Source organism: Balearica regulorum, chromosome 2 (genome assembly GCF_011004875.1).
Source record: "Balearica regulorum gibbericeps isolate bBalReg1 chromosome 2, bBalReg1.pri, whole genome shotgun sequence".
In the NCBI taxonomy this organism is placed as follows: Eukaryota; Metazoa; Chordata; class Aves; order Gruiformes; family Gruidae; genus Balearica; species Balearica regulorum.
This window is the reverse complement of record NC_046185.1, coordinates 120,395,970-120,421,366: the sequence shown is the minus strand read 5'-3', so window position 1 is coordinate 120,421,366 and position 25,397 is coordinate 120,395,970. Positions and strand designations below refer to the sequence as shown.

The window sequence follows — 25,397 nt, the reverse complement described above, 5'->3', positions numbered from 1 at the left end:
TCTCTGCACCTCACCATAGCAATCTTGCTACAGCCTAAGCCCCCATTGATAGGGGCACAGATTTGCTTTTTTTCAATAAGAATCAAATCCTTCGCATTCATTGGCATCTTTCAGTCCTTCCTGACACTTCCTTCAGGTCATCCTGACAGTGTGTTTGCAGAGCTCGCTGACAAAAACATCCACTGCGGTGCCACAGGAAGCAGAAGCCCAAAGCAAAGCCAAGCTGCATTCCTGTTCTCTCACCTGGAGACTCACATAGCTCAGGTCCCTGGTCCCTTCCCCCCCAGCAGCAAGATTCTCCGAGACTGCACAGGGCTTTGGTGCTTGTGGCTCCTCCTGTCTTCTATCTGCAACTGATACTGATGCAGACTTTCTATGAAACACAGTATTCAGCAGCTAGAAAATTAAAGAATATACCCCACTTTCAAAACAATACAGAGGTAAATTAAACAGACTTTAAAGCTGTTACATATATTTCCCCAGACAACTCCACTGGTCCTGTGCAACTGGATGTTGTGCTTTTCTGTTCAAATAGGCTGCACCAATTCTGGCTGCTTAAATACAGCTCTTTGGATTTCATAAGCACACTTTCACCTAGACTAACACAGTGCAACTCACAGTAAGTTCAGTAAATAGAGACCCAGACCCCATAGCTACTAAAAGGTCAAACAGTTTGTCAAACATTGTGGTTGTCTGACTAAGAACATTTCCAGCTGCTGGAAACTAACGTCTTTGTCCTGCCTCTGGTTCCTGTCGCAGGCTCAAACAGGGAGCATGGTCAGACAAACTTCACTTCTTGTCAAAGAGCTGGTTCTATGTTTGCTGAACAGACTCATTAGCACTCAGAATGGCAGCACCTCAACAGCCACCTCTGTTTTATAGAAATGATTTATTACACCCACTATTAGTACCAAAATTTATAAGCCAGTTGTTCTTTTTGTCTGGTTTCCCTTCCCCCCACCAATAGAAAAATATCGAAAGAGGAAAAATCCATGTAAAACCTAAGTCCATTACTGTGTGGGAAATGCAACAGCCTTCCTATCAGCTGGTATTTCCCCACAACACACAGATAAAAGATGTGATAAGCATCTCACAAAGTATTTCTTAACTATTATTATACAATGGTGTCCCTAAACAAAATGATTAGTGGGACAGTTAGGCCATTTTGGAGACAGTATATTTTGGATGAGATCTTGCCATATTTTTCGATGGTACAGGTAACCAAAGCAGTATTTCCTATGAGTATTACTGTAAAGTTATTTTAAGCTCAGCACAAATTAGAAGCGAAACTCAAAGCTTTTAATTTTTATGGCGAGAATGAAAAAATATAAATAGGAATTTCAAAAATGTACAAATCAAAAGCACGAAATTTGCTTAGTGTATTCTGGATCGCTTGACTCTGTTCATTTCTCCCAGTGCTTTTCTTTTCTGTGATAATCCAGTTCCAAGTTCTGTGTTACTCTGAAAGTAAGATTCAGCTTCTGGCAAGCAGTAAGACTCCATTGGTGGAGGTGGATCCTTCAATAGAGGAAGAAAAAAAAAAAAAAGTGGTTTAGCTCAAGAAGCTTCTGAGAAGGAAGAAGCAGCTCAATATTTTTCTAAAATTGAAAATAACAAAACAAACGCTGCACACCTACACCCTGCAACAGATCCCACTGCCAGAACTAGAACATGTCATGTTATAGCAATTTAAATTTGTGGCCACGGATCGAAATACTCAGCATAGGCACTTGTGGCCACAATTCCTGGCAAAGGAGGCACACGACCTGTAGAGCAGCAGTCCCTTTCAGAGGCTCCAGGTGGCTGGGGCTGCTGGAGGCAAGGGGCCTGCCCCATCCTCCTATGGGGTAGGGAGGAGTACTCCCCAGAGCGCCCGCAGGCGTGCACACCTGGATGAGGTAGTCAGCGATGTACTCTGGTTTCAGGCAGTTCACTCCTTGGGCGGCTGCCTCTGCTACATTAACCCTGGTGGCGTCCGGCTTCAGCTTACTGAAGTCAGCAAAGAGATGAGTTGCTTCTTTAAAGAGAGACGCAGAATGACCAGAAAACACCTACAGATTAAAACACAACAGACAAAAATGAGTTTACTTTTGTTTCTTCCCCATGACAAATGCAGTTCATGACCTGTAATTGCACTCATCAAATTAACTAGCAAACCAATGGGAAATAAAGTACTGTTTGCAGCTGCATTCTGTACCATCACGTACCTTTCAAGAAGGGTGATCCTTCTCATCAGAGCAGGGCACAGAAATTCTATCCTCACTTCCCACCAGCACTACTGACTTGTGTGACCTCAGACAAGCTGCTCTGCCTGACCACTTGCAAAATGAAGATGACATAGCTTTTTCCTCCCACCCTTTGACCATGTCTCAGCTATCCTGTGTAAGCAATTTTGTGAGTTAAGACCTTTTACTGGCATGGAAAATGCCCAGCATAGAGTTTAACAGAAAGAAGTATGAACACCCCACCCCCCCCCCCCCCCCCCCCGAAACATAAATACTTTTTTTTTTCCCCAAAAACACTACATACTTTTGCTCCTCCTGACTGAAGAAGGCGCCTGAATCCCGCTTCCTTGGTTTGATCAACATTCAGGATCACTTTCCAGCCACTGAAAGCTCCCTAGATAAAAGACTCAATTTAGGCAAAAGTATGTTGGTACTAAAAAAGTACAAATACTTAATGGATCTATAGTTTGCCCTCTTCGGGAATATCCATCACATAAAGATTTGCTATCACCTCATTTTGTCTTTAAGTATAAATGGCAGAAAAAACCCCACAGAATATACAACTATTGGGCCAACACTGTACAGTCAGGTAGCTTGTCACCAAGCCCTTTCACGTGCATAGCAAGATGGGCAAACCCATCTACAAAAAGACCCTTGGCAACAACTATTTTTTCCAGAGCACCAGATACTCATCTACAGAAACACATCTTAAGAGAAACAGTTACTTGCAAACAGTATTTCCCTCAACCACATGCACTACATTATCTACTCTGTTACAGTAATGGCACCTAGGGCCAACTGGTTGCCTCCTGTGGTTTCCAAGTAGGCAAGGGCTACAGAGGATTTGTAACAAGCATTCATTTTAAAAAGGTTATTGTAAAATACACGCAAGCCAAGACTTATCCTGAAGCGAGTGAAACATCAGCAGTATTTCTACCTTTCAATGAATACTCGACTGCAATGCCTGATTTGAGACAGGAGGTAAAAGGCTTTGGGGAACCCAAGTCCCACTTTCAAAAATCTCACTGAAAGACTATGGAACTTGCACCATAAAAATCAAGGAAGGTGCTTTAGGAAAGGTCTGAACTTGTACCCTGTTCAAAGCACAACAGTATGCTCACTACTAGAGGTGTAAAAATGCTGTCCAGAGAGCTATAGCTAATCACCTATACGGCACAGCACAGGACTTCTGTTACTGCAAGTATCAGTTGTGGCTTCCCAGGAAAGCCGAGTTAGGCTAGCTCCCCAGTCAGAGCTCTGAACGTAATCATCTTCCTAGCTGCGGGATGTTTACATACTTAAGGAGGCACTTTCCAGCTTTGCAAAACATGAACAATGGTTTAGGAGGAGATTAAGACTTTCAATATACCACCACTAAAAGTTTTTTTAAAAACAAAATAACTTAACTAGAATATATCCAGATAAGCCATTTTGTTCTTAGTAACACGGCAGATGACCTTTCCCTGCCAGTTAAGTTTCTGAGTTTCTTGGTGACAATCCCTGTCCGGTCCACTCATACTGTACAACTTACGTTGCATGAGTACCTAAATACCTCAACGATACTGTACCTCAACAACACCAGTTTCTTGCCTCCCTTTATGAATTTTTTTCCTCCACCTCATGGCTGCAAGTGCTAGTTTCTTCTGGTTTACATTGATTCCAGGCAAAACATTAAGTATGGAATTACTTCCCCACTCGTAATCTTCTTCCTAGAACAATCATAAGCTTGAATTACAAAGTAGTCCTGTCAACTTTACCAGCTGAAAAATAAATTTAAAAAAACCCCACAAAAACCAAACCCAAAAACCAAACCCAGAACAAATCCCAACTCACTCTAGCTTTATATATTGATTTTATCTGGCCAGAACATTTCTAGGTAAAATTAGATATGGCTCTTAATTGCACGTATTTACCTAAATCAACTCACGTTTTCTGTGACATCGAGTCATGTATACAACCAGATTCCTCTTGCAGTTATCTACAATGGAATTCAACGGCGGAGCAAAGCAACTCACTACTCTGGACACCATCAACTCTACGTTTCTGTAGTGTCTTCCAAAACAATGAAAGCTGGTTTTGGTGCACAGAGATATGAACCAGTCTACAGGTATTATTTTAAAGTTAGCCTGGTCAATGTAAAAGAACTGCTAGACCCAGGAGAACTGTGAAATAACGGTTAGGGAGGTGAGGAGTTGGAAGAGATAGTATTCAAAAATGCTTATGCACATGGTTATAGAGTTGGACTATTTAAAACTACTATACGTTCATTTATTGAAAGGATAAAAGATTCAATTCCTGGTGTAAAAAGAGCCACCTAAATTTAGCTGATATGAGTGAAAATTTACCAAAAGGTACTCAAGCTTCAATTTTCAGAAGCAACTATTAAAAAGTACAGGTATTTCATTTATCCTATACCAGGAGTTTGGTCCAGGACTAGTTTTCAGACAAAAGCTTGCCAAAAATTTCTCAATCCTCTCAAACTCCCAAGGCTCGGGCACTGTGACCTCTCAAAACCAATTAGCAGTTTAAGTTCTTTCCTGGTAGCGCAAAATAAAAAGAAATGCGAAAAGGTACAACATGCTCATTTCTCAATAATGAGGTCACATGCCTGAACAAAGCAGCCAGCTCCTCTACATGCCTCCAGGTAGGAACGATGAAGCACCCACTTTCCAGCTGCCATCGAAGCCAAGAATTTTTCATTTCGAAGAGGATGTCCCACAACAATGTGTGTGCAACTTGGATCAAAACACTGTTTCTCAAGTACTATTCCACCTGGAATTGAGGAATGAATTTGATTGAAATTATTTAGGGGTCATGCTGTACCACAGAAAGGATCAACTCAAAGTGAGAATTACTTGAATTCAGATAAAAATACACTTAACTCAAATTTACACTGAAAGTATTATCATTGAAATGACATGGGCAGAAGCTGGCAAGGAAGGAGAAGCAGCCAGGAAAGAATGGCTCTGATAAAAATAAAGTGCCACTGTAACACAGACAGGAATGAGAGAGACACCAGAGCACAGCAGATCCTGGGCACTCGCAACAGTAAAGAATGAGGCTGTTGTCAAGACAGCTAAAATAAAACTGCCAGAAGACAAAACCATTGCTGTTTTATGGCAAAGCTGATCACTCACATAATAATAATAATGATAGCAAAGAAAACCATAAATTTGAGACCTCAAATCTGATGAGTCATTAACAGAAGCCCTTTCTTTTTCTCAACAAGCCACAGCTGACCAGACAAATACAGACACGTATTATTCTTTGCATTTCACAAATATCTGGTACCTAATTCCTCAATCAGATGGCAGTAATCAAATCTTTCTTGAGGATTAAGAGAAGACAGCTGAAATTTACAGTGTTTTTCTGGTTCTTCATCAGCCTTCTCATCTTCTGTAACAGCCTGGAAATACAGTAACAGATTTTGAAAATATGACAGAAAGATTAGGTTGACAGCTGACTATTTCTCTGCCAAACATTCTGGGTTATTTTTATATTAAGTTTTCTTTTAGCCAGGAAAAGCAGAACCAAACCTGTCAATCACTTGACAAAAAGCTTGGATCTTATCAAATCAACATTAGGCTCCTGCTTAACATCCTCTTGGTTCCCCTTTTCTTCAGGGCACAACTGAATCAATCTGTCATAAAAACTAATCCTTCATTCACATCCACTGAATGCCAAGTCAAACACATGAAGAAAATCATCATCCATCTATCACACTGCCTCATTCATTCAGACTTTCTATAACTTTGAGGGCCTTTATGCATTTCCACCACAGCTTATTTACTAACATGACACATTATGCCTCTGAAGACACAGAGCTGCTCAAAGTTTGAGCACCAAGTGATACACTATGGGTAAAAGACTAAAAGCTCATTTTCCTAGCCAAGTTTATTATAAAATAGTAGAATTTTAAACCAGGTTTTTGGCAGAAAAATAATTTTCTGTTTGTACCTACACATAAATTCCAGATACCACCAAGGAAACAAAGGCATAACCTTTTTCCTATCATCCTAACATGGCAGGAGGAGTTCCAAGTAACACACACAGTAACTCTCCACCCCAAAGGCTACCTCAGCATTCCAACAGGAACTAACAGGACAAAAAGCTTTACTTGCCTGAAGAAACAAGCTTTATTTATTTGAGCAAACATTGTTTGTTCAAAATCTCAAAGAAAGGGGCAAAAAGAAATTTAACTGCACAAAAGTAATCCACTTCAAGATTTTAAATGAAGATATCCAGCTATTTTATATTTACCATCAAGTTCAAAACTTCTTAAATTGTCACTACATCTCTCAGAACACAAATCATCATAAGTATTTCTTTATATGACAAACCTTTTCTTTTGGCTGTGGTGCCACAGGAGGGTTAGCCAGTGGGAAAGCAATGCTGGGGGCCTGCGGAGTGGGGATCAAGTGATCTTTAATCAGTGTTTCAGGATCTCTACATACAGGATTCTTTAGACCTTCAATCAAATCTCCATCCCCAGCCTCAGGAACAGCTGTGAAAGTAAAACATTGTTGCATGACTTTCTTTGGCTGAATATAATTACTGATAAAGTAAAAAATAAAATAAAAAATTTTTTAAAAAAGTAGCTATCCTAAAAGGACAAAACACAACTGCTTCTACAACATATAGTTACATTTCACCATTGCCTTTCATAAAGATGCTCTTCCACATACCACAAACAACCAATTGCAATATTGCAGACTCACGTCCCTGGATGCCTTGCTTTGAAACAAAAAAAAAAAACAAACCCAAAAAACCCACCCCAATGGCCTAATTTCTTTGGCTAAACTGCACTGATTCAGTTGAACCAAAAATCAATTGAATGCCTTTAGCTAATTTTCTTCAACCTCCTCTAGGATAGGGTCAATTTTCAGGAAGAGTGTTGCCGCAACCAGAAATTCTATAAACAGATGGAGGGAAGGAGCTGGGGGCAATAGGGAGGCAGTGGGGGAGAGGAAATAAAGCCTTCTGCTATCTCTCAGGAGGCAGAAATGGGAAGAAAGCAAAAACAGGTGAAAAAACATAATATGTTCTTTAGTCCTAAAACCTTCAAAAAGATCAGGGAAGATAAATACAGCATCTTCACTAAATTGTGACTTAAGCACATCCATCGGCAGCTCCGACACATCTGTTTTTTGGGCTCATGGATTATCTTTTTCCTATATCTCCATATTTCACCTATGAATATTTCCACTACAATTAAGATTTTCCTACTGGTATTCCCATTTGAATGCCACTATATCTACCTGAATTGTTACCTGGAAACCAGCTGTGGTTCCAAAAAAAAAAAAAAAAAAAATTTTTTTTTAAAGATTTCCTAAAGTTGATGCAGACTACTTTTAGACAAGCACTGCCGTGATGTTTGATCACAAATAGCAAATAGATAGGAAAGCTTCTCTTTAAAAAACACCACCACATAATGGAGCTCAAAGATGTAAAATTGTATTTTTGGCATTCAAGAAATGTCAACAGTGCTCGCTTCTTTTTTTTCTCTTCTTTTTTCAAGTAGAATTCAAACATTAGAGCATTTTAAAAGTCCCAAAGATCAAACAGATGCTGTAGCAAAGAACAAGGATATTGTATGTCTGATTTTACCTATACCAGCAATCTCTACATCAGCTAAAGCTCCTTTGGAGGCAGACTCATCCATGTTTTTATTGGTGTTACTCTGAGCTTGCTCAGTGTACTGGGAAGGACTATTAGGCCACTGAAAGTTGCTGACAAGTCTTGCTCTCTCTTCCCTCGCGGTAGGATCGTCCCAGATGATCTGCTCACTCTGGGATGGCTCTGTGTTTATATCTGTGAGTGCCTGACGGGATTGCCTAAGGAAAAAAGCACAGACACCTTAAATATTCATTCACTAGAAGGCAATGTGTTAATGATGACATCGACTATAGCATCCAAGTGACCTCATTATTAGAAACTATGGCTGGAAAAGGGGAAAATTTCAGTATAAAAGCAACTTCAGCAGTGTGGCTTTGTGAGCCTGTGTCAGCATGGCTGAAAAAAGGCAATCAAAACATCAGTAAATGTTTTTGTGTGTCATATTGATAAATTATTCCAAAATCAATGTACTCTACTCTTTACTGAACCTATTCATTTTCAAATAAACACCAAGCTAAAGGAAAAATTTTGCAGGGTTTCAATTACTTTCTCACTGTAGCTCAGCATTGTTAGAGTTCAAATCTATTCTCTGTTTAGAGAGAAAAGAAAGTAAGAGAAACATTCACAGAGGTGCTTTGCTGGAATATCTACTACTTGTATATAACGTATGTACTGAAATATTGCAGCATTACTTTCTTCAAAATCTGTAAGAACACTAATTAATCTGAAGAGAAAGAAAAGAAATCAGTTGGTATAATTCAATTCAAAACTAAAAAGCGATCACACTATTCTGTGATTTTTTTTGAAAAACAAAAGATTATGGATTAACCCACTATGGATTAAAATAACATCCTGACTTTATCTAGCATGTCCAGTTAAAGATTCCGAATTGCAAGAGATGCAAGTTAAGCACATTAGAGAAAGACAATACATCTGAAAACCCTGGAGACCTATTCATGTTTCAATGAATGTCTAAGTATGCACAGGGAGGACAAAGTAAGATACTTTGAAACACAAATCAATACCTTAGAGCTTCCAAGACCCTACTGCGGCCATTTCGCACAGACCGTGTGCTATCAGGTGTGGTTGGAGAACCATCAAAACTGTTCCTTGAAAGGGAACCTCTTTGCCCTTGTGGTTTCACTAGCGATGTGGCAGACATGAGCTCCTGCAGCTGCCTTTGGAAGTTCTCCCTCATTTCTAGTGCTTGGGTTAAAACTTAAGGAAGAAAACTCATAAGATCAAGATTGTTATATTGTAACAAGTGAAAAGTAACTGAAATTCCAGTCAACTTCCCCCCACACCCCTCTGGGACAATACATTAAGGAGAACAAAAGCTATCTGGGAAAAAAATACCTAGGAAAACTATGTATGCCCCAAGTCACCTATTCCTAGACACAAAGAGAAATATCCATTTGGTTCACTTCTGAATTTGCTCGCATGATCTAACTTTTTCACAATTCTCTCGTAACACATTTATTTACATAGCAAAAAAGCTATACTCTAAACCAGCGATTTGTCACTTAAAGACAAACTTCAGTGTTTAAAAACAAAGAAACATCAATTACGTAATTTACAATGGATGATCATGATTTTCTTCTGGGCTGTCAAAGCCTTTAAAATAGAGAGTAAAATCTTTTCCTCTCATCCAGCAACAATAAGGGCTAGCTGTACTCGACTGGTATATGAATATGGCATCTAAAGCTTCCAGATCTTTGTAAAAGGCTGACATTGATAGTTTGATGTTCCACAACTGTTTTGAAAACAGTGATTTACATTTACCTCCTTTGGATTCACTTGCTACAATTTGTTCTTCCCCTGTAGTGACTGTTTCCTTTATTCGGTCAGTACTTGCATCATCTTCAGCATCATCTTCATCCACTGGAATAATCTAAAAACAATGAGGATGAGTAGAATTATTAGTCTTGCCTTAAAGCAAATCTAACCTTTCTGGTACTGCAATAAAACAGTGAACAGCAGCATCAATGACAACACCTATTCTGCAGTCTAAATGTCTAATAAGGCAAGTTCACACCTTGAATCTCGTTTAAAAAAAAGCAAAGACTGGACCAACATAATCTCAAATTTGGAAAGCACTTTTAAATCCTGAAACGCCTGTGTTTCCCTCCATCATCCTAGAAGAGGAATATTACAAATGCAGAAAAACCTTAAGGAACATCTGCAACAGCTACTATTAGTTACTAGCTAAACTTGATTCAAGGCATCACTGACTAAGCCTCAAAGTTTTTTATTAATATGTTAATATAACAATTAAGTTAACTGAATCCAAATTGCTTCATAGAACATTCATTTATATCACACATTATACCTCATCTTCCTCTGCTGGTTTTCCAGTTGATTGAAGTTTACTGGAGGAGGAGAGCCTGACATCTTGCACTGCACTGATGTCCAGGCTCATTTTGGGATTGTAAGTGTGAGGAAAGAGAGATTCAGGAAGTCGTTTATATTCTTGGGCACTCTGTAATAACATCAGTTAACATAACAAAGATGAGAAACTGATTGAGATAAAAGAAATTTCACATCTAAACACAGGAAAAGTATAATAAAAACACCATCAAAAGAAGTACTTTACACAAGAGAAAATGTAGCAAAATTGTTCAATGGAAGAGAATTTCTTTTCTCCTCATGGAGAACAAGGTAAAAGTACATCAGTGAAAACTGATCACTCAATTTATAAATTCAAAGCTGGATGCAAGACATCAGTTCCTATACATGTTCAGTATAAATGCAAACAGAAAATCCACTGCTATATAACTGGTCTGAAGCCCCCATTTCCCTTCACTTTTAATAAGGGAACAAAGCAAGCTCCATACCTCTAAAAGCCAGTGTTCTGAAACAATATGTATACCCCGTTCTTTAACGGATTTGTACTCCTTATTGTTGTCATTTTGTCCTCCCTTGTAGATGAAGTGTGTTACTGTTTCATCAAAGCACCATCTAGAAAAGAAAATAAAATACAACTTGAAGATAATATTTCTATCAAAAAGTATCAGAAATCCAGCTCAGAAATTGTCCTATCCCTTCTTCATGTTAAAATATTGTTTTGCCTATTTTGTTATGCCTAAAGAGGGAATGAGCCCACTTTCTTCATCAAAAAAAAAAGACAGCATTCAGTTTCAGGATAGAACAACTTCAATGTCTTTTGAAAGCATTCCTGAAGTAAACAAAACTAAATCTGATAAACATATGGAAGAGGAGCAGTTTTGCTTCAGTTTTTTTGGTTTTATTTAAGTAAGTGGAATTTGAGATCAGTTTCTGAACCTAAGGTATGACCCAGGATGAGAGTGCTTTTCCTTTTGTTAACATACTGAGCTGCAAGTGAAACACTGATCCTCAAAGCTCAAAATACACAAAATGCAGGATTTAACATTTAAACCAATAAAAAACCCTAGTATTCATTACCTAATGCAAATATTTCAGCACTTCTAAGCTACTACCAAATATAAGGGCAACTCCCTCATCCACACCACGAATAACACTCGCTATAGTAAGTCAGGAACAAAATATATATATCAGATTTAGTGGGAGCAGAATTCTGTCTTAAATCACAAACGTTAGTTTGTAATCTTTCTTCACGACAACCTATTTTTCTTAAGTTTTTCTAAGCACACTAACTTAGCCATGCTTACAATCTGCAAAAGAATTAGTTTTGATCCAGGGAGAAACACACACAAACTCAGAGCAGATTCAAAATCTAAAATATAAAGCAAATTTTAAACTACCCAAAAGCTAAATATGTTCCATAGTTTTCTTCAAAAAAGAAGAGAAGAAAAAAAAAATTATGCAATTCAGGAAGACTTTAGGATAAACAGTGTTTCCAACACAGACTTATCAAGAACACAGAAACTGAGGATGCAGTGGGGAAAGATGGCCTTATTTCACATTCAAAGCAGATGCCCTTATTTTGCAATAGAAGTTGTTTAAGATGGTGAAATCTCATGTTTAGCTACAGCAAAAGGTCATGTACATAAAGCATATTAGAATGCAAAGATTCATATTTATTAGAATCACATCAGTGCAGTAGCTTAGAAGCTTCTATCAGTTGATACCTGTAGTCTGCCCCAAGAGAAGCTGCTACTGCATTCAGTTCACTTTGCTTCTTACTAAGTTTTTTACTGACATATATCACAACATCAGCTAGAGGCTTGGGCTCTTCTTCCTGTTAAAGCAGCATGCATAAAAACAAGAGAGTCATGTTTGGAAGGTTTCTGCATCAATATCAAGAATACTTAAATATTTAGTGTGGCAGATAGTAAAATATGCAATAACAACAAAACTAAGATAAACACATTTCCTCAATTTTTGCTGCTCTCAAACTCCATGGTCAAAACTATTATCACTCCATGCACTAGGAATCCAAAGACAAAAGATTCACCCTCAACCAGTCTCCCCGGAACACATTCTGCTCCCTCCATCACAGGCTGAGCACTTCCTGAACACTGAAATTTGGGAATTATCAAACCTGATGCCACAGAAGTATTTCATTGTACTGAAGTGAAAAAAGTAAGAATAAGGAGCTAAAAAAAAAAAAAAAAAAAGTGATAGCCTTCCCTTGCTGAAGGCCATTAGCTTTCTTGCCTTTCCTCTACAGTAAACAGTGTACTTCATATGGCAAGAAATACATAAATGCTCCCTTTCCTCCTACTTTTTTTTCCTAGTTTTTCTCACTAAGGTAGATTAGACTGAAGAAGCAAGAAAGGATAACATATCATGTCTTTATAAGGGGGTAAGCAACTGATCACATCTTGTGCTTCCCTAGTAGCAGAAGAGCAGCACCTTACAGAGGAAGACAAGAAAAGAAGACACATGCATGAAAAAAGAATTCCTAACTTTAGTCCAAGACAAAACATTTAATCCTGCTCATCTGGAGCCTAGGAATTTCTTACATGTGATGCAATTCTCTGATATCAATACTACAAAGTCTAAATTAGTACATATTTATGTGCCTTTACTTAGCAACTGCTTAATATTCAAGATAGTAGTATAGACAATAGAAAAAGGTTTTAGAATTCTTTGCCTTCCAGAAGGAAACTTTTATCTTAACTTCCTTTAATTGTCACTGAAAAATGCATAATCATATTGATTTCTATTCAAATAGATCACAAAGCACAATTCAAGAAGCCCTTTGTAACTTAAATCACAAAAGGTATGACATTTTCTTAATTAAGCCTATGGTCCAGAAACTCAAAATCAAAATTTCCTACCGCTTCTGGTTGTGCAGCGGTCAACTGTGGGCTGGCAGTAAGAGCTACTGTATGCCTTGTGCTGTTTGCCAGTGCCAATTTCAAGTTTCTGCTGATGACTTCAGAGAGAGGTGTGCTCATTTTCCTAGTTTTTTGATCAGGACCTCCTGGAGTTTCCAAAGCTGCCAGAGCATCCTACCAAAAAAAGAAGCAACTGACTTTCACAAACGCATTACAAAATTCTCATTCAAGTGCAAGTTTCACAAATATAGTCTGTAGTAAGATTTCATACTCCTAAACCAGGATGGTGTAGTACAGTAGCAGCTAGCAAGTGCAACTGTGGTACCATTGCACAAAAGCAGTACATGACAACCCCAATCTTAGAGTCTGCATGAGCAAAACAGGAAGAAGATAGATTATTAATCTCTCTTTTCACTGCCATCAATGAAAATTGCCCTCAATGAAAAAGCCAGTGGCCAAACCCAATATTCCTAACCCCAACCAATTACTTTAATTTACTAATACCTCCCTCCAGAAGAGTTGCATATGATTCTATCTGCACCTTTAAAACATCAAGTTTCCTACTGCCCTTTTTTTAAAAAGTGAAATTTTGGTACAGAAACCTTCCAAAGCACACGTGAGTCATTCAAGAGCTATTTGAGCACAGATGCTCCCCAAATCTAAGAGGTTTCTTTGTTCCTAAGAGTAGTAGTTTTTCTAGCCTTTTGTAGCCTTCAGAATAAGACAACGAACCCAAAACCCCAATGCATTTTTCCATTTGCAATAATAGTTTTGTAATTCCTATAAAGCTGTTATACACTAAAAGATGTCATTAAAGTCACATTTCATCACAAAACTCCAAATATCTGGAGCAGTTATAAGCCTTCTTGTTACATTTCTCAGTCTTTAGATATAAAGAACACAGACTGTGCACTGTGAGGTATAGAACACATGAGCACATGATACAATACGCACAAAGAAGCTTTGTTCAAGACATCATAGCAGCTACTAGTCAATAAATTTAGACCATAGGTCATTAGCTAGAAATAAATATAAATAAACAGAACCAGTTTCCCTGGCTTTATTCAAAATGGAAGTCTGTATGTTAACCGCATAAAAAAAGGGTAAACACAGGTTTCTGTGCTGTTTTTAATTTTATGCAGATCTTTAACCCTACTGGCTCTACAGACTAAAAAGATAATCACCTTTACATCAAAAGAAGGTTTGAATAGCTTGTCTTTGGAAAGAAATTTTGATGGTGTATCAAGATGTAAAGATGGTTCTTTCTGTGGCAGTCCCCCTTGTGCAAGAGGGGTTGTCTTCCCAATATGATGTGAGATTACAGCTTGGAAAGCTTTGCTTTGGAACCTGTTGATATCAAGAGGGGTCACAGCTGTTTTTTTTCCAGCTTCAAGGAGATAAGTAGGTTGCTCTGAATCAGGAGATTTAACAGTTGCTGGTGTCTTGCTAAGCTGAGTATTGGAACTCTCCTTATCTTTAAAAGAAACAAAGAAAAAAAAAGCTAGCAATCTGACTTTTCTTCTGAACACAGATCTCGCATACACTTTTATTTAAACAAGAATTGAAAGTTCATCTGACCTTCCCTTCCCTAAAAAAGTAATTCATACACCACCACCCCCAATAAATGCTCTAAACTGATGATTATGTTTTAAAAGCCAGTATCTTAAGTTTCTCTTCCAGTTAACTACTTAGTTTAAATTACATTGGTACTGAGCTTGACCCTAAGTCTCTGAAAAAAAGTGAGCAACCCCTGATCTGGTCATACTGTTTGCACACATACCTGTATAGCTCACATGTCATACAACAATTATCAAAATACAAATCCAAGAAAAAAAAGATGTAACACACAACAAATCTTTCCCTTTCAAAATTAAGGGTAACTCCTCGTCCCTAGCTCCTTACTTCCCATGCAACACAAAATTTCTTTTGTATTCATGACTCTGAATCACACCTCTTTAGGACACTTATGTACACTTCCACTCCCTTATGCCTGTGGATTAATAGGACCAAGATTCAGCCAGGAATAAGTCCTTAAAGCTTATCCATCATAAACACTTACAGATAAGCACGAGTCATCATCTTTACAGCTCAAAAAGATTAGTTCAAGAATTGCTTTCACATTTTACTGCTCATTTCCCTTGCCCCTCCCCCCTTTTTTACTTAAAAATGTAATATACAGATAAGGCATGCCTATGCCAACAACATACCTTTCATCCTCTGACTTAGTGACCCATATAATTAATTCACAAGGGCACTGGTAAAACAGGTCTGCTAACATTCAGTATTAAATCACTGTAGTCTGCATCTTAATATGGAAGAAATATTGCCAAATAAAAGGTGTGAAATAACTGGAAAAGGAGCAGAAGCATCAGAAGATGAAGTAGGCATGAAGGACTGAACAGAGGGGCGTCATGTCACTGCAGACTAACAAGTATGAAGTTCTAAGCTGGACCCATCACCAATTCTCATGCAATCTACAGAGCAGCACATGTGTCAAAAAAGGACAAAGCCAGGACACTGAGCTTGATTCCCAACTGACTGATAGCCATGAGATTCCACTAGCTCCAAGAGACTTGCAGCAAACACACAGTATCATTTCTATAATCATGACTCAACAGCAGAAAAAAAAATAGAAAAAATACTTTGAAAGATATCCTTTAGCTCTAATACTTCAAAGGTGTTAGGAAAAAAAATTCATACCGGCCTTCTTTATAATGAATGAACAGTACAATGACACAATCATATTACCTAACTTGCTAATAACTAACCTTCAACCTCTGCATTTTCAACCAAGAACTTGCTTTCATCTGCTCTCTTTCCTGTCCTTGCAGACTGCAAGAGCCAAGCTACAGTGACTGCTGGCAAATTCCACCGCTTCGCAGCTTCATACTTGGAACCATCCGGTTCTCTCACCACAAGATGGGTACTGGCAAACATTCCCTTTTTTGCATTTGCTTTCCGCACAAAGAATTCTTGGACTCTAAAATTACATTAATAAAACATTAATTTAGTCATAAACAAAATTAATCTAGGGCATGTTTATACTCTTATAAAATGTATTCAAGCAACAGAAAAAAGAACCAGTAGAATTATCTAAGGCCATCCACTTTGCCCTTTACAGCCTAACCTACAGCTACAAGAAAAAAGTTCAACAGTAATGTTTTACTTCTATCAGTATTGAAAACATAACATTATAACATTTCTCATACTCCAGAAATCCTTACATATCCCATTTCCAAATCATACACTGGGTTTAACATTCTTCTGCAAGATTAATGGGACAGGCTGGACTCCCTTCTGGAGCCAACAAACATCATTTCCAAATGAGTAACAGTTTTCTTTATATTACAGTTTTTCCTCTTATCATCAAGGTCCCAATCTTCCAAGAAGACGGCAGGACTGAGAACTCACCGGCAAAGAATTTAGTTCAGACTACGAATCAAATCAAATGATACTGTAAGCTGTACAATTTTGCCACTTCATGACTAAACATGTTTTTCTTAAAGTTTTTTAAAGATCCTGATGAATTGGGAGCAAATAATTCACCATCCCAACTCCTAAAAAATGGCGCATTATCACTGGTTACATGGTTGAACCAGATAGTATTAAAGAAGAGGAACAATGGCCCACTCCTGGACAAATGAAGAGCAATTCAGAAGGCCTGACATCTGAAAAACTGACTGGTTTTGGTCTGTTCTACAGAAGAGCAAAAAGTTACTGAGACGCAGTCATTGGGAAATATAAGACTAAGCATATTCTGGTAGAAATTAGGATGTGTGAATACTGACTAAATTTCTCTAAAAGAGAGGAAAAAAATATGTAAGAACTACATAACACTCTCACTGTTTCAGCACTAGGTTTTGCAAATTAATAGAATCCAAAACAGCTTTAACTCTAACATTAGTTACTCTTGTAAAAGAAGAAATTAAATGCATAATGGATTTCATCATGCTGGCTGTCCACGAACAAGCAGAAATGGTAACAGGAGACATACCTGGCTCCTAGCAGTTCTGCCAGATAAACCAGGGAGTCTCTCTCTGCACCAATGAACTGGCTAAAAGAAAGAACACAATCTTCCAGAGGGGAAACTCCTTCCATTATTGGGACCGGTGTGAAAAGTGGATTGGACTGGGGATCTAAAATTAGCTGCTGTTCCACACATGTTATCTTAAAGAAGGTGAAAGAGATAAAAATACAAATCAAGCCAAATAGCAACAAAGCCAATAATATTTCAACAACTGTACGATAGCATTTATGGACTCAACAACAAGCAATCCTGTTTCTGTCGTTACATCTAAGACAAACTATTTCCCATTGAATCAGATAAATTCTTTTCTAAATCATTTTAATTTTGTCAGGTTTAACATACTGAGGCATTATTCAGAACTTTTCAGTTACTACTCTTCCAATCCTGGAGACTCCCTTACAGTAGTTCAAGGCATGATTCGAGGGTCTGTATAGATTTGTTCACAGAAAATTACCTAGTACTGAAAAATACTAACAGCAGTTAGACTACATCATATGCCTGCTCTTGGCAAATACGGTTAATATTTTTTGACTTTGAGCTATAAAGCGGACTTGCTTTTCTGCCACAAGTTAAAAAGTTGTAAAAAGCATGAAACAAGAAAAAGTAAACACAAAGATGTCAAATTAAATAATAATGAACTGTAGAAGGAGCTACTACTAATAATTTAGATAGAATGCTGTCAGACTCTCATATAAGAAGCCTTCGAGTCATGACAATGAAGTCCTACTTAAAAAGCTTGTAGAAAATGAAGTGAAACAGATAAAAGAAACTTTACAGATGCAGACAGAGGCTTTAATGCATGCTTTCATTTAGTACATTTCAAATGAAACGAGGCTAATCTCTCAGTATCTTACCTACATTTAAAGCCACTGGTAACTCTGCATTCTGGCAAGACATATTTCTAATATAGATACCTGTTTACCGGTGAAACTGAAAGTGTAACTCCCTTACCAGCCATGTATTTGTGACAACATCACCAACAGTCGGCTTCACCGTGCACCCCAATAAAGGTACTACAGCATAGTCTGCAATGGTTCTGCTTTGCAGTGGCAGAATTTTCCCAGCATTCTCCTTTATAATATCTGCAATGCAGGACTCATCCTCGTCACCAAAACCCAAAAGAAGAAATCTCTTTCTGACAAATAAGCCTCCTTCAGCCAGTGCAGAAGACTCTCCCAAAGAACCATTACAGATGGAAGATTGATTCTCCTCTTGAACAGTCAAATGAGTAACATCATTGAAGGTTCTGGATGTTAGTTTTTCAACTTCATCTGAAAGGAAAAAAACAACAAACCATAGTAATTGCTTGACAAGAACATCAAAGACAACTCAAAATAGTTTCATGAAGAAATGACAGTATTCTGCTGTTTTCAGCCAGGTATTTGTTAAAAACTGCTCTATATAGGCCTGTTTAAATTTGATTTGTAAAACACAATATAGAAGTTAACATACTAGATGTGGCTAGCTTTCTAATAAGCAAACACTGCAAAACTCAAATGCCAATTATGATCAGTTAAACCTTCTATGGTATGGTGAGTCTAAAACATACCTAATGTAGATTCATTATTTACATATTGAGAGAGGAAGTCATCTTCATCAGCTTTCTGGTGCTTTATAATGTTCACAGCTTCTTTCTTCGATAGATTGTTATTTTTGGGAAGAATTGACTTCATTCTAGGTTGCTCCAAAATTGGGTTCTCTAACAGCTGGTAGTTTAGAGGGATATATTGCTCCACTGGATGTAGATAACCTTTACTAAATGAGTCCAGCAACCATTTTGCTGTCACTACATGAGGCCTATAAAATAAAGTGTACACAAACAAGTTACAGCAGGTTTCAGAACTGTGATTCTTCTTTCCCGCTCTGCAAATACTAATATATACACACACCTTAAGTTTCTAACTCCAATACTACGCAAGCTTTGGGCACTTTAAAAACATCAAGGGGTTTTTTTTGTTGGGTTTTTTTCTTTCACTCTGAGAAGAGAGAATTTCATACTTATTTTCTATAATGTAAATTTTATCCGCCACTGCCAAATCCTTCCTCCTCCATGTATTAACAAATATATGTTAACACCTCTTTTTACCAGTAAGAATACTTGTTTTGCTATTCACTGAGGTGACTCATGGCTACCCAAAGAACTACAGTATTCAAGAGCACACGAGTGCTTATGAATATTAGCTGTAAGTCTTCTCATTTAAGTCAAGAGCTACTTAGGATTTTCAAATCAATACGTGCTTTCCTGTTTACACGGTGGTGGAAGTAGATTTTAAGCAATATAGTTATCAGAACCTGTGAGCTGTCTTGTCCAAAAAGTGTTTCAGCTCGTCATTATTTTCCCCCAAAATGACATGGGTAACATCTTCATTAAGTTGATTAAATCGAACACCACCACCGCAATTAATAAGCCTTCTCATCTTGTCCAGCTTCCTGCCACCAAAGCCACACAGATAGATCTACAAACAGAAGGAACAACAATAAAGGTTTTTTTAAAAAAAGAAGAAAAAAAATAAAGTAGAATATTTTAGTATAATTTCTTTTGACTGCTGTAAAACACAGAAACTAGTGGTGCAGCTTCTGAGAAGCAGGAAAGAAGTTATGCATTTAGAATGGGATTAATTCATTTTTGCAAATTACTCTAGCAAAACTTCAATATTTACTAATGGAATGAACGCCCGAAGTCATACAACAACAAAAATCCCAACCAACACCACACGCAAATTCTAGAACCCATTCCCTACAGTGTTTAGATATATATGTCTATAAATATGTAATTTTATATTTATACTATATATTTAATACAATTATACACACACATATATGTAGACACACACGCAAGCTACAGCATGTGGACACAAAATACACCTGGCGTTTGCTACTGACCATGGAAACAATAATTTCCTCAAGCAGCAGTTGCCAGTACTTCAACCTAGTTGCTTCCACAGGGTAAGACTGAACATTTCAAAGTATACATTGTTAAACATACTCGACAGCCATCTAACAAATCTTCAGGGGCTTGAAATGAACTTATATCCAAGTTTTCCAGCTCATCAGGAAAAGGATCCAGTCTGCTGTTCATTGCAGAACTACATGCAGTTTCATTAACACCACTCAAATTGATATTGGAAATGTGGCTGACGTCCGAAAGGGTATGATCTTTAAATAAAATTTAAAAAGATGCATTAGTTTTGGCTCATCTCTCCCCACTGCTTCACTAAACAAAATACAAACCCACCAAATATGATTTTGTTGTGCTAGAAGGAAATGTAAAGTCTGAAGAATAAGAAGTACTAGGTAAGTATAACCTTGGTTAAACCAAGGGTTTTATCTACATGTAGATTAAGGATGGTCTTACTAGCAAGAGTGCTTTTGCACCTTCTGTTTATTCCCAGATGGATGTCATCTAGGAGATAGCAGCTAATGAGCCCGGTTTTCAAAGCTCTTATTCCAGTGTTGCAGCTACCTATTAGAAATACTTTTAAAAATAGACAGATCTCTCTGTAATAAAGAGAAATCACCATGAAGCTTAGTGATTTAAGAGAGTTATATGCAGTTTCCCTAATCCCTAACTTGAATTCCCAGTGCTCTGTTGGTAGTGCTAACCCAGGGTTCCTGTTCTGTCATTTCCTGTACTAGTCAGTAAAAGGTGTTTGGAAAGACACATTTAAAGCTGGCTGCATCTTTCACGCTACCATGTTTGTTTACAAAATGCTTTTAACTTTCCTTCTGTTAATAGCATGGAGTAAATAAAAACAAATATATGAAGAAAAGAAATAATAATAAAAAATAATCAGCATTTGTTTTCCCCCTAAGACTGCTGTAAGAATAAATTCATAACAGACACTTGTTTTAAACTACAAATGTATGAACAGTTGTGCTTTTTTAGGGCTTAAGAGATATACACCACTGATTATTAAGCAGACAATCATACGCCTAATTCAAGTTTACTTTTCAAACAATTATTCATGTTTTAAGTCTATACGTGTTGGAATATTTAATGTGCATAAAAGTAATCTGTTGTGTTTTAAGCATAAGCAGAATCAGAACCCAAACTGCCAAACCAGCATTGCAAAAGCAAGCAGCACCCTACTAATTCGAAACAGTTCTTCCTCCTTACTACAAACGTTTCCTACCTTACTTTAATATATTTTAAAAGGTCTTACTTACTATTGGTTTTGCTGGCATGATTTGTAGGTGTTGACGTACTGGGTGTACTACTCAGTTTTGATCCAGCCTCTATTTTATATATTGTCTCATCCTGACAGAAGCCTTTCTCAATGCTGTCAGAAAACCACTGCACAGACACACAGTGCACGTTCCACTTTTTAGCACATGCATACTTCTGACCTTTGAAATGTAAACAAAACAAAAACCACGAGTTACTAAAAGGCTAATGCTTCAGGCAGTGATCACTGAAAGATGGCTGGACATTAAGAAAATTTAAAAAATTCAAATAACTGATTTCAATGTGCAAGTTGTGTTATCTTGGACCCTTCTGATAAGTTGATAATTTATTCTTCTTTATTTAAAGTTAAAGCAAAAAATCTAATTGATGACTAGTTCATGGGTACAGTATGACAGGGCACTAAAAAAACAACAAAAAAAAAGGCTTTAAAGCTTTCAAGCATTAAAAAAAAAAGTTTAAAAAGTCACAGGATAGTTCTCCATAGGGAAAGGGAAAGAAATTGGGAAAATAAACCCACCTTTCTATTCTTCTCACAATAAAACTACAATCCTTTCACCTTCCCCGAAAGGGAAGAAAGGGAGATTGCATTTGGTCTTAGTAGGGAGTTCAGAAGGTACAAAGAATAGATCAGTTACAAAAACATTAGTCCACAATCCAAATTTAATCAGCATATAAATTAAGTCCTATGCAGCTCTCCCAAAAACTTAAGTTCTTCTTTATTCTTCCATCCCCTCTAGGATTCTCTACCATCGGAGTCTCTAGGGTTTTTTTTCTTCTTTTGTTCTCTTTCTCATGCCTTTAGTGCAAAGTAAGGGTGCCCTGTATTAATCTTTCCCATCAACAGTGACTCCTTAAACAGTAGTAGTAAGAGCAACACTGAAGCAGACACAGAGACAGTTCAAACACTTACGCATATTTACACTACAAACTCAAGAAGTGAAAACAAGATTTACTCTGTAAGTTCTACCTTTTGGCTCTTGAACTATGAGGTGAGTACATTCATTCATCTTGAGCTGCCCTGTATATTGCCCACCGTGCACAGCAGTGAGGCGCTGGACTTCTTTCCTGTCTGAGCTACTTAAGCCAGTTACACAAATTGTACAGCCAAGGAACACAGGACAAGCATAGTCTTCCATGTTAACATCAGTGTACCTCATTATGCTAAAGGAATGAAAGAAAGAAAAAAGAAATAAAGCTATTTTTCTTCCTAGTAAAACACAGAAAAAGAAAGTAGTCTGTATCACCATAAGTATTACCAGTCCCCAAAACAGTACGTTTTGTTTTGGGGTTTTTTATACCTTTGCTGAGACTTATCCCACAGTGTCTTAACCCAAGAAGGAAGCAAAATAGGTTTTTTCAGAGAAGCAGCTACTAAGTATTTCTTGCTGCCAACTTCTCCAGCTATAAGATGAGTTACTGACACATTGAGGTCTCTGTACACACGTCCACCCATCATCTGCACATATTTATGAACTTCTTCCTGTGGGGGAGGAAAAAAAATAAATAGAAAATTACCAAGAAAAAAGAAACAACCTCCATCACACTCATGTTCACCTTGAAAAACAAAATCATAGATTTCATTAGTCCACGGTTTCTCCTAAAAATCTGTTCAAAAATACAAAATGGATATATGTGGAAGCCATAAAACCCATCAAGTACCATTTTAATTTCATTTACATTTATGATAAGCTGAACATAATACGTTTGTTCCCTTAATAAAAATACCACAGTTAAACCGTGTGAGTAAAAAATTACAGATGGCTGCCATTTTAGGTAGTACGAAGTAGAAAGAGATGTCAGAATAAACAAAAAGTAAACTTCTAAGATAAATTATTTAAACCATAGCTGATTGGATATTACATCTTTACCATATAGTTTTGAGTAACCAGAAACAGAGCATGTTTTCTGTAGCATTATAGCTGCAGACAAAGTACACATTTATATACTATATATACTTATAAGACTCCCTCTCCATACAACTCTCTACATAAACAATACATGGTCTACAAACTGTAGAAAGACTAGATATATCTCGACACAGGCACAGTTAGACTTATGTACAATACGACTGACACCTTAGTAATGAACCATCTGAAGCAAATGTCATAGAAAATCAGCTAAACAACCCATTATGTACAACACATTACCCTAACATCTTTTTCAAGGCTGGTACAGGATACTGTTACATCGGCCATGGTCATATTGTACACAGGATACTCGGCTCTTGGGACACATTGCTGGGACTGCATGCAGTACAGGACTACCTGTGGTCCAACAATTCTACAACCAAGCTGCAATAAAAGAACAGGAGAAAAAACAACAACAAAAATTAGCCGAAGGTACACTGGTATAAGGAAGGCTTTCCTTGTCCCTGAATCCTGAGGAAGGCAGGGCCCTTGGTCTGTCCTCCTCTAGCATCTCCAGGTAGTGGACAGTTTTGGTTTTATTTTCTGCTGCAGAATTTCAGTACAATCCTTGTAGGTCTTCTGGTCTCAGTAAAAGTACCAGATGCTATAGCTAACATGCCACAGAATTCCAGCCAGTCTATCTTTGTCTGCTGGACAATTCCTTGCAGGTCAAACAAAATCATGTTATTCAGGAGGGGAAAAAAAAAGCGAGAGCCAGTTTAGCAACTCCAGCAGAATCAGAACTGATCATACTACTTATTTTTCCATGTGCTTCAAAATAGTTCTTATGCTTTGCTAGTCATCTTCCCTAAAAACAAGATGCACTGTAGTTTTAAAGATTTTATTGTGAATACTTCATTGTGCTGTATTTAGTGCAAAAAGAGAGAACATTCACAGTGTAAGTATGGGTATGAGTGCTTCTAGAAACGACAGAATATAGCTAGAAATAAGTTGATGAGTCACATACCTTTCTGAGATGATGGAAAACAACACCTCTAAAAGGATCACAAATGTAAAGTGATTTATCATTTTCTTTTATATTGAGTGCTGTTTCTTCCTCAATGATCTGGAGATGTTCTTCTGACTGAAATTCTTTTATAGACTACAGAAAAACAGTGCACACAACATTTATTTAATTAACAAATCACAAGTAGCCAACCCTATGGAAACTACACAAGTACATCTACTCGAAACAGCTCACAACAAAGCTACCATGCAACAGTATATTGGCAGAAGGGCTTCAATACATCATGGGCATCCCCCTCATCCCCCCAAGTCTTCACAATAAACTTAAATGCTCATCATACAAACTTTCAGGACCTAATCTTGCCATATGGACCCTTTAGCTCCCACCAACCTCTCAAGGTGGAAAACAATCCAGTGTCCTCCCTAAGTCTACGTAGTGCTTAGATGAATAACCACCACCCAGATCTTCCAAGCTACGTGTCACTTCACTAAATGTCAATAGGTTTTGAAATTATGATTATTTCTTGTTCAAGAAGTAATTTCTTCAACAAAATTGTTCTTGTTCAACAAACTTTATTCAACACTAAACACCTCTCTTACAGAAAGAGCCTTATTTCCAGATGTATACATAGAAGCTACAGCTAAATCAACCACATAAATGAGAAATATTAATTAGATAATTCACCAAGCTCAGTGAGAAAGGTGATCAAACCAACTTACCTCAAGAGCTTTAAAAAAATACTCTGAGTTCCCAGAAGACTTTATGAACTTCACAAAAAATGGCTCCTTACTACCTTTCATCCTTTACCTGAGAAGCAAAACCCAGTAAGCGTCCTGTCATTTTCGGCGCAGCCCGGAACCGCGCTGTGGCAGAGGCGCACTGCCCACATCCAGGAGCTGCGGAACCCCTCTCGTCCCTGTTCCTGCCCCCGACGGCCCGTGGGCCTGCCCCACACCGCCCAGCCTCGGCGCAGACTTCCGCCGGAGCCAGGTGGGGAAGACCGGGCCCACCGGGATTCCTCTTCCCCACAGAAACCCCTCCTCAGGCCGGGGCCCTGCTGCCGCCCGACGCTCCCACCTCATATCTCCCGCGCACCCACTGGTCCCTGCTGCGTAGCGGATGCTCGGCGCTGCCGGTTTAACCCCGCACCGCTACCCCGACCTCCAGGCAGGACAAAACCCCAACCCCACACCCACCACCGGGCACCTCCACAGCGGGCGGGAAAGTGGCGACTGTCGCACTGC

The 25,397-nt window shown here is 38.0% G+C and overlaps 1 protein-coding gene across 4 annotated transcripts; it reads right to left on the bottom strand.

Moving 5' to 3' along the window:
* Positions 1–1,277: 1,277 nt before the first annotated feature.
* Positions 1,278–25,397, bottom strand: TOPBP1 (DNA topoisomerase II binding protein 1). Of its 4 annotated transcripts, none has more exons than XM_075745626.1 (28): positions 25,360–25,397; positions 24,873–24,960; positions 24,154–24,288; positions 23,427–23,570; positions 22,578–22,759; positions 22,247–22,440; positions 21,261–21,440; positions 20,080–20,249; positions 19,386–19,549; positions 18,643–18,890; positions 18,045–18,364; positions 17,061–17,233; positions 15,835–16,046; positions 14,251–14,540; positions 13,067–13,240; positions 11,912–12,021; positions 10,676–10,799; positions 10,171–10,320; positions 9,624–9,732; positions 8,867–9,059; positions 7,833–8,059; positions 6,566–6,729; positions 5,517–5,631; positions 4,834–4,997; positions 3,794–3,934; positions 2,530–2,619; positions 1,890–2,051; positions 1,278–1,518 (listed from the first exon to the last, which is right to left on the bottom strand). In XM_075745626.1, the coding sequence occupies exons 2-28, from the start codon at positions 24,951–24,953 to the stop codon at positions 1,375–1,377; spliced, it is 4,560 nt and encodes a 1,519-aa protein (XP_075601741.1). In that variant the 5' UTR covers positions 24,954–24,960; positions 25,360–25,397; the 3' UTR covers positions 1,278–1,374. The 4 variants fall into 4 exon arrangements, with proteins under 4 accessions (XP_075601741.1, XP_075601740.1, XP_075601742.1 ...); XM_075745625.1 differs by having other exon boundaries at positions 25,350–25,392; XM_075745627.1 differs by lacking the exon at positions 25,360–25,397 and adding an exon at positions 25,231–25,338.

Coding starts and splice junctions, on each gene's coding strand:
- TOPBP1 (XM_075745626.1), bottom strand. CDS start 24,953: ATGAAAGGTAGTAAGGAGCCATTTTTTGTGAAGTTCATAAAGTCTTCT. Junction 12,022..13,066: donor CCGCTGCACAACCAGAAGCG/GTAGGAAATTTT, acceptor CTGCTTTAACAG/GAAGAAGAGCCCAAGCCTCT. Junction 4,998..5,516: donor CCATCTGATTGAGGAATTAG/GTACCAGATATT, acceptor CCTCAATTCCAG/GTGGAATAGTACTTGAGAAA.